This window comes from Folsomia candida, unplaced genomic scaffold (assembly GCF_002217175.1).
Source record: "Folsomia candida strain VU population unplaced genomic scaffold, ASM221717v1 Fcan01_Sc006, whole genome shotgun sequence".
Lineage (NCBI taxonomy): Eukaryota > Metazoa > Arthropoda > Collembola > Entomobryomorpha > Isotomidae > Folsomia > Folsomia candida.
In genome coordinates this window covers 8,909,825-8,920,004 of record NW_019091198.1, presented here as the reverse complement: position 1 = coordinate 8,920,004, position 10,180 = coordinate 8,909,825, and the positions used below count along the sequence as shown (strand labels likewise).

Here is a 10,180-nt window from a genome sequence, read left to right as displayed (position 1 = left end):
TTGCAATGATAAGGACTGGATATCAGGGCTAGAGTGTAGTTTTTCGCAGTGATTGTCTGACGGACCCTGATCAACGGAAGTGACCATTTCATGCTCTGAATTGTGGTTCTATTGATGGCAACTCTATTGTTCCGAGTCTCCTCATTTCCTGTCTCGACTACTCCAGCACTAAATCAGCAGCCACTAAATCAACAACTATCGCATACCTGTTGCACAGACGTATTTACGAATACGTATGAACGCTACTGGAATGCACGTTTCGTGTGGGGCCGCTTCCTCCTTTGTTGCTGATCTATTTCCACGACACAACATGACTCTCTCGCCCATTGTTGTTCCTTGCCAATAAAATTCAAAAATTTCTCTTCCTACAACAACCTATAACCACATGCATGCACAATCAGCGATGTTGGTTGGCCAAAGGCCTTTAACCCAGGTTTTTAACTAAAATCGACCATTTTTGAGTCAGCATATTTTTATGGGCTCGGCAGCATACGTATTGTATCAATGTGCGAGACATTGTTGAACAATTTTTGGATGGGACAATGTTTCAAAACTTGGGGACAGAAATATGTAAATTTTAACAATTTAACGTCATTTTCCATGCTCAAAATGAATCTCTTATTATGAAGATGTCTAGATTACTTGTTGGCTTCATGTTTACATATCGGACGTGGATGATAGTCACGAGTAAAGAAAAAGACATTCCAATCCACCTCATTCATAAAGTTTGATAATTGCCCAAGATAATTGACACTTGAGTCAACCTGTGTTTCAAAATATCTCCATCATTATCTGGACCGGATGTAATTTTTGGTTTGTAACATTACACAGCGGCAAATAAATGACCATGCAATGACTCGTTCACTTAAAACCACAACGTTTACTGTCCAGTTAGCTGTCATTTAACTGTGCACTGCATTTTTCACTATTCCGTTGACATATGTCCCAATTGCGTATGCTGCTTGTAACCATCATTTCGTCGATCCGTCACGCCCAGCAGCCAGCAGGACAGTCTGCGAAGGATAATAAGAGTCACGAATAACGGGATCCAGGACTAAAATGACCGCTGATAATTCGTCCCCAAGAAAAAAATAGCAAGAGTTCATGTCATTCTTGCCCATGAAAAATGGTCGTCGGCCGGTGTTGATGGCCGCTGGATTTTATGTTACGAGGTTGTAAATATCTTTATAATCTCTTTGATGAACGTTATAATTACCATTTTATTTTTCGTATTCAGTGATCTTTATTGTATTGTGGTGAACGCGTAATAATAACGACATTAGTAAAATATTTATATTTGTACGAATGCTACGAATCTACGTTTTCATGATGTCTCATTTTTATTGGATAAAGTTCAATGGTTTCATCCGCATTGTCGGTTTTAATCTCTTTTTGGAGACAACGGAAGCTGGGGAATTGAGCTCTCTTGGCTTTGTTCTGGTTCATAGAAATGGTTGACAAATCACGCCAAAAGTATATAAAACAGCCAATGACCACCAAATTTCGTTGCGATGATATAAGTAAACAATGTTTGTATGTACATCCACTCTGCGGAATTCCTTTATTGTTTCAGATTTTTACTATGATTTTATTGTCACCGTGTAAATTTGACGGTGAAATAACGTGTTTGAGAGTTCAGACAAAAGCCGAAAAGTGTATTGTACACAGTTTTAAAAAATGAAGCTTTATGAACTTTTATATGAAAGCTAGAATGATTTTGTATGAGTTTTTGAAGTATTTTTTTTGTGAATTTCAGAAACTTTTCTAAAATTCTGAAAATCAATAAATAAACCTCAGCAACCGGTTGAAAATCTATTCTAACACTTGGGTCGCGCATTCAGCAGTAAAAGTAGAAATCAATACGTACATATATACGCAATCGATAGAAAATTGTGTGTTCGTGACTTGGTATTGCTCGGCTGATGATTGATGACGAGATGAAAGGCAAAGTTCAACATTGGAAGCAATATATTGCAAGACCTTCACCCAGTGGAGAAGATTTGTCGTCGCCAAGAAAAATCCAGTCATTAATAAAGAAAGAAATGTGCACATTAAACTATTTTGGTCTAGTACAGATTCGCATCGAGAGTTTTACTACACCGATATTTCTGCTACTACCACATTTCCCTAGCTAAATTTACGTAATGCATGTAGCATCTTTGCACTGCAGATAAAATGGAACGCGGAATAATCGTCTCTTAATAAACAAATCATGGTATTTCCTTTTAAATTACATCAGAGGTCTTACCTTTCCCTCATCAATCTCTAAAGACGCGTGTCTACAAGGGTCAAGATAATGATAATTATTACAGAAAACCGCACATGTTTCCACGACAAGGATGCATAATCCCATCCAGCAACAAAGCAAGGTACACATTAGTCATGTACAAACATGACAAATTGATTGCATAAAACTGTACCCACATCATCACGACAAACACATATTTGTAAGTCATCCGTACCTCCTGCATAAAACGGCATGCACAAACTTTTATTAGTACCCGAACACAGACAACGAATAAATCTTGGTCGTCATACTAAATACTTTATCGCGTCTCTAAATCTGGTAAATAATTCAGTGGAAATTACTCAATCGCAAGAAATAGAAGTAAATCAATACTGCAGACGATTGAATATAGCAGTGAAATCAATCCCAAGTGAGACCTCGGGAGTGATATTTTATTTCAACCCTTATTCTTCTTGGCTAGGGCATAAAATGTGAGGCGGATTGATGAAAACCAGAGTGTGATGATGTGACAAAAGCACCGTGTAAAGCGTATACTTATGTCCAACTTGCATGAGAGATAGACCATAATTCTACTCCGTGTGTAATACTACATAAGTCGAGTTTGATTTGTGTGCTACAACACACTTGATGTTGAATCAAGTAGGAGTTAACTTTTTAAAAAGTCAAGTTTATACTTAATAATAAGTAGTCTGCTACTTACGCGTACTCACAATTGGTGGCTATCAGCATAAATAATAGTGTTGTAATAGAAGAAATTAATAATTTCCTGGGTACATGTAGGTTTAAAGTTGCGGAATTATTGTAAGTCGCTTAGTTGTTAAATAATAATGAGGAATATTATGTGTCTTCTTGTTGAATATTGATTTGTCCTACTTGACACGACACGGCCTTTTCTGATTGTTGATTGTGGGACGTATGTATAAATTTTATAGGATACGACTCCTCTTAATAATTCCTCGTTGTATTCTAAATTGAGAAATCAACCTTGTTCCAAAGCTTTAATAGTGAGACTGAATTTATTTTGATACGGGTGATTAAACCAAATTTTTGATGGTTTAAAGGAATCATTAAATAGTTAGGATTTCTGTACATTCTCCGATAAGGCAAATTTACGACACATTCCTCCGTTAAGAGTGTAATATATTATTGAGTGAGCATTCCAGTTCCATAAAAAAAATATTGGGTAGTAATTTCATTCTTAGTTGGTGAAAAATCTGTCAAAGTTTAAGTTGGGTTTAGGAAGTAGAGTGTATGGTAGTTAGCTAAATAGGATATTAGATAGATGAACCTTGCCGAGGTATGGGAATAAGAAATGACGGTGGATTTCAGTGATCACTTCTGGGTACGTATGAGACAAATGAGTACTAAATTAGTAACAATTTCAAGGAATGACACCGTGTTTATAAAATGAAATTGCAGGGCGAGGGTCCAAAGAATAGTGGGGTCGATGTATTATTTCAAAACTTAAAGTATGGAGTTACAACTTCCAGAGATGTGGGTGACTTTCTTCGTGAAAGGTGCGTAATAATGCTCTTCCGGTTGAAATATGCTGGAATTTTATCAAATTTATTAAAAATTATGAAGAAAAGGCACATTTTAAAATGTAAATGTCAAATGAAGGTCCACCCTGGAAGAGTCTCATTCCCGAGCGTTGGGCAAATTGGCAAAAACTGCATCAAATGGCTGTTCCCAAGGGTCCTTCTCTCCACTTTGGCAGTTCCTTAAAACTTCTTCTGAGAAATTGGCAAGTGCTCACGTCCAAATGGCGCAGAAAGTGGACGAGCTGATGAAAGAGCTTAGCAAGTATGCGGATGAGTTACAAAAGAAACACAAATCCGTAAAAGAAGACGAAGCTTCCACAATTGAAGCAGGTATTCATAGTTTGGATTTTAAAAATACAGACTAATTATGCTGATGAGGGTGGCAAGGGTATAATATAAACTTGCATTTTATGTCCACAGTTCAAATGTACCAAAATTCCAAAAGCATGGTTTCAAAAACGAAAGCAATTTATATGCAACGATTCGTCGAGTTTGAGAAATGTCAGAAAGACAACATGTCACAAAAGGAAACTGAGAAGGCTGACGTCAAGATGAGGAAAGCTCACGAAGAGTACAAGTCCTGGGTGGAAAAATATCAAATTTGTACAGAAGACTACCTCGTAAAGTTCTCTAAAGCGTGCCAAGTATGCATTAAAATGATGATTGACTACTTATAGCCTCAGATAATAAAATGACAAATTTCGTTATTTCAGAGATTTCAAAATCTTGAAGCAATATATTTGAAGCAGATGAAAGACTTTTTAAATAGTTATGCTACTTTGATGGAAAACAATCACGAAGTTATTGGACAAGTACATACGTATACAATTTACCTACAAAAATTTATGAAAATTTTGCCGTAAACCATGACATTTGCATGCAGATTCATGTCGAATTCCGAGAAATGTGCTCTCAACTAAGCGTAGAAGAATTACTGTTAAAATTTGTGACTCACAAAGCCACAGGAAAAGACAGACCAAGTACGTGAAAATATAGCTCCTTTAATTACGGGGTCTACAAATTATACCCAAAATCACTCTCTTGTAGGTGCTTTGGATATCGCCGAAGATGTTCTCCCCACTGCGGATGCAATAAGCCAACGAAGTGGGAGTTCGGAAGACAAATCTTCCATTGACAGAGCTCCAATTCCGAGTGAGAAGAAACGGGAAGGTAATTCTGATAAATTTGTCTCTTCTGACGACTTCTTTCAATTTAAAAGAGGATCTCGCAGAACAACTTCACTCTTAAGTCAACTTAATCTCTTCATTCCTCAGTCTCAGCAGGGTATGTCAGGGCTCTAATAATCTTAGCTCTTTATACTCACACCCATCCACCAACAATTAATTAATTACCAACGCACATACAAACTATTCAAAGTCCTGTAAAACAACCTACTTCCAAGGACAAGAACAATATGTCATGTAAAGCGTATGGATTTTATGGTATTCAGAAGGAATTTTCCATGTTTTTGTAGGCTATAAAGGCACTAATTCAAATCCAAGTAGGGGAATCGATTTCCCCAACTTGGAATTGTCCAGTGTTTCCGGACAAGTGAAGAGCAACTCTAAACCGTCCTCCACCACTGCAAGATCCCCACCACGGGGGTCAAAATGTATGATCAGGGTCTAATAATTGAGCAGCACATAAATAATGTTCTAGCACATTTTCTGATCGCAGTTACTTTTTTAATTTGGAGACTGACTAACTAACCATACTGACAACAAACCAATTGATGCGAATGTTTCGTTGGTTGCTTTTCGCACTCGCAAATTTATTTATTCTTGGTTTATAAATATACAGCACTGAATTTGATTATAAGAGGAGAGCGATATGAATTTTTTCTGCACTGCTGCTGTACAAATATCTTTGTCGCCGTTGTTGTCCTCGTCGAATATTTAACGCACATCACACATACAGCCATTGAGATCAATGTGCAAGTTGTTGTTGTGTGTTGTATTTTGGTTATGAAATTTATCGCTTCGATTATTTTATTTTGTTAAATATTCACAAATATCTGAGACTAACTTGGCATTGTCTAATATGAAATGCATGCTTATTCGCAGGGTTTCTTCGAGGCAGAAATAAGGGAAAGAAAAAAGACAAGAAAAATGAGCAAAGTGAAAAAGACGACAAATCTGATGGGTACGAAAATCTAAATTATGTGTACTTTCCAAAAAATCATGGATACTAGCTTATTGCAATTTTGACAACAATTCAGTGATGACAAGGAAGTGAATCACAAACCTGCAGCCGCAGAGGAAGTAGACGACGAGGGGTACAGCGTTCGACCTCAACAATTGGGATGGGAGACGGAAAAAAATAATTTCTACTCCAGCTCAGATACTGACTCAGGTTGGAAATTAGAATTAATCCGTTTTACAATAGATTACTAATGTGGAAATGGTGTGATAATTAGATGAAGAACCGGAACGGCGTCTGCATGTAGAAATCAAGCCGTTAACGAATGGAACTGCTCCATTGAGTGCAAGTGTGGATGAACTGCGGACAACGATTGAGAACATTACACTTTCCCCAATGGGACTTAACGTAAATACATTTAGGAAATTATTTAAAAAATAATTACAAATTAATAACTCACCTTTGAAAATAAGTTTATGTAGTTTTGCAAAAAGTTTTCTAAATAAAAAGGAAATACTTCATTAAGGTGAAATAATAATGGAAAAATGCATTTTCAGGGCCGGAGGATGAATATCGAAGTCGAAAATAAAATGAAACGGTCACAATCCGTTTCGCAACAAATTGGAGGACCATCATCACCATCGACACATCCTTACACACCTCTCAGCCCTCCAATTGTACCAACTTCCACAAATCAAAATAATAACACAACGTCTCGCTATGCAGGTTCGAAAGCCACTTTTTCGGACACATTTTTAACATGAACATGAACAATTATAATCCCATAATTTTCAGATTTGGGCGATTTATTTGCCGAAGTGGGAGAGATACAGCCTTCTTCAGTCTTCACAAATGCTACCACAAGGACCAGAAGCACGCCTACTCCGAGTGGAACGGCGATTCCACGTCCTTCTTCACGTCCACAAATGTCACAGGTATTATAAAATTGTAGATATTTCCACATCGACACATAATCAACCTGTTTGGAGGGTCAGAATTAACATGGCTTATTAATTTATCTAGATGTTAAACCAACGCAATATTAACACTCCGTCTCCCAGCATCGTGTCACGGGCGGACAGCGTGAGCAGCATAGATTCACGAAACATTGGTCACTTTACAGGGTCTCGTGGTCCCTCGCCTTTAACACTGGGCATGCATGATGCCACTCCATTAGCCGTTGCATTCCACGAAATCATCCATGCGTACTTCAAAGGGAATGATGAGACAAAGTGCGTCCACAATTAGTCAACATTCAATCCTGACATTTTAGCTAACATTTTCTGAAATTATTTTGTCCAGGTGCCAAATAAAAATGACGGGTGATATGATGGTAAGCTGTTTATTTTCATATTCATTAAACTTTACATTGGCTATAAATATAATTTTTTTATACGACAGGTGTCTTTTCCGGCCGGGATTATCCAAGTTTTTGCAAATAATCCTTCGCCAGCTCAGTTGAAATTCAAAGTTAGGAGTAAACAGCTTTTAAAAAATTTGGAGTCAAAACCGGATTTGGTTCAAGTGTAAGGAAAAATTTTGACCGTGTGAGAATTGTGTGTTGTTGTTGCACTTTGATGCATGATGTGTGTAAATTTTTAATTTTTAGGGAGTCGGATGGGAACGAATTGACCTTTGAGTTTAAAATGAGTGCCTTGATTAGTATATTAAAATCACAGGCGGAGAAAAATCCTTCCGCTTCATATTTCAACGTAGACATTTTCAAATACCAAGTTAGTCTTGTTTTACAATTGCTGTGCAATGTGTGTCCATGTGGAAAATATTTTGATTATATTAATGAATTAATGTTCTTGCAGATTCAACCTAAACCTGGCGCTGCATCGTGTCCTCTTCATTTAGTAGCGTTCTGGAAATGTGAGGAGAAACAGACAGACCTCAGAATTGACTACAAGTACAACAGCCATGCGACAGAAATCATTTCATCGGAAACATTGCCCAATCTAAAAGGTGACTCTGCGGGGGCTACTTTGCTTCAGGTGTGCATCGCAGCCCCTGTTGACGGTGGGGTTAAATCGTTACAGTCAAAACCTACGGGACAATGGTGAGCAGGGTTTCAGACCAAATTCCTCTTGCTAAATAAATAATTATTAACAATTGTGTGTCCTTGCTAGGTATCCTACTTCAAATCGAGCATGTTGGAAAATTCCGTCTTTGTCATCCACTTCAGAAAACTTGGGAGTTGGGTCTTTACGGGCCCGGTTTGAAATAACTAGCGGGCCAAGCTCTCGTGTAAGTTGGAATAACGCTATTGCAAATATGTAAATATGTGTCATGCAAAAAATGTAACGAAAAAATATTCAACTTTTTTTGTTCAGGGAACAATCGCAGCTCAATTTAGTTGTGAAAGTTGTACATTATCCGGGAGCGATTTTGAACTAATGACCCCTGCCTACAGAGTGTCCCTGGTTAAGAAGCGCTTTGTTTCCGGTAATTACACATGCACCTCATTAAACAAAGGATTGAAAATATTTGGGAAATGTGAATGTTACTAATGAATTTAATTAATAATTAATCAGGTAAATACATATGTGACGCGGAGGATACTTCACATCGGTACTCCACTCTACCACCGGACTCTCCATCCTTTCAAGCCTGATGATAAATGATCGGCCTGAATCCAATGTTATGACGTTGGTAGTTATTATTTTACTTATTTTGATACCCAAGATATGACAATTTTGTGATAAAGTGTTTGATACGAGCCGCAAACCAAAATAAACTGTTTCAAATTTATATATTGTACGCACGTCTGGTGGTTTCATTTGAAAGGGGGGAAATATAATGCAATCGCAAGAATTAATGTTTGCCACTATTAATTTTGTTACACTCTTCATGCCTAAAATTGAATAAATGTAGCGACAAAAGCAATCCAACGGCATTAATTTATTACCTTGTGATAAAAGCATACGCAAATTTACTACTTATTTTTGTCTGAGTGCGACTTTTTATTATACGTGTTCTGGAATAAAGTCCTTCATTGTTTGTCCCGATATAAATTCACTGAGCAAAGTTCAATACTTTACTCTTGACTTGATACATGTATAATTATATTTCCTCGATTTATAGATACCATGACCATGCCCTTCTTTTCCACGATTTATAAATAACATTTCTCATGCTTTTGAATATATGAGCAGTGTTTCATCCTTGGACGGAAAAGAAGGTTGTAAATCAGTAAAAAATTTCGTCTCTTTATACTTTCGTCTCTTTTACTTTATACAATTACATACATCAGAGTATGCATTGTGCATTAAAAGTAGTTATAAATAAGTGCCTGCAATTTTCCTAAAGGCAATTTCCTAAAACTCTTCAATCTAAACAAAACAAACATGATGCGACATGAATTATCTGATTGTGAGTCAACATGCCACACTTACTTTTAAAACTGTCATCAACGAAAGAGAAAATATTGCGTTGCGTTTTGTGGTGCGCTATGAAAAATGGAATATGGAAAGTGTTTACTATTTATTTATTATTAGTATTCTCAATCTGACACTTGCACAGCGTTGCCAGTAATATAAGCCTCTTATACACATTACGTACTTGATTACAATTTAATCTCTCTCTGAACCACCGCCTGTCCAAAATTAAGCAATATCCATCCATCCCCATCCTAAGCACATATTATTAACATCATGATTCTGCAAATATACATTTAATATGGACCCATTGCAATATAATCTCTGTTGGAAATTGGATTGACTACGCAATATGACGTTCTATTATCTACAAGAGGTAATCCAATCCCCCAAAGGGACATGCTAAATCTGAACATAATTTAATCCCATCGTAAAAAACGCACCCCATCTCAGGTAACGCCGGGGAGCAGAGCTTGATTATTGTTATGAATGGGATATGAAAATATCAAGTTTAGTCCGACTCAATTACTAAAACGGAGCGGTTCCGTATGCGAATAATAATATAATTCCGACTTTGTTAAATAATACCAAAAACGCTTCAGTCCACTCATTTCTGTCGAGTTTATCGTGCCGTGCGTACTTTTTTTTTTACACAGTGTTGTTGTTAACATACTTAACACATTTTGTATTCTTTGCTGCTCTGTTTTCCTTTGTGATGATAAAATAAAATAAAAAAAAGTAAGTAAGTAACGGAACGGATCGAGATAAAAAGTACCCAAGTTGCGTGGCGTTCATCATATTTTTCTCAAGCCATGTGCCTCACTAACCTCACTTCCATATAACTTCTAGGACAATTCGTGTGCTTGTTCTTG

General features: G+C 36.9%; 1 protein-coding gene across 1 annotated transcript; it reads left to right on the top strand.

The window, feature by feature from the left end:
- The first annotated feature begins 2,823 nt into the window (after window positions 1-2,823).
- LOC110851321 (F-BAR domain only protein 2) lies at window positions 2,824-8,817 on the top strand. The gene is made up of 20 exons (XM_022099058.2): window positions 2,824-3,590; window positions 3,668-3,765; window positions 3,869-4,119; window positions 4,210-4,433; window positions 4,503-4,601; window positions 4,673-4,769; window positions 4,837-4,959; window positions 5,853-5,931; window positions 6,008-6,141; window positions 6,206-6,336; window positions 6,486-6,654; window positions 6,724-6,863; window positions 6,952-7,160; window positions 7,231-7,261; window positions 7,330-7,454; window positions 7,538-7,661; window positions 7,746-7,990; window positions 8,061-8,178; window positions 8,265-8,376; window positions 8,466-8,817. Exons 1-20 carry the CDS (start codon window positions 3,561-3,563, stop codon window positions 8,543-8,545), a joined length of 2,619 nt encoding a protein of 872 aa, XP_021954750.1. The 5' UTR covers window positions 2,824-3,560; the 3' UTR covers window positions 8,546-8,817.
- Window positions 8,818-10,180: the final 1,363 nt, after the last annotated feature.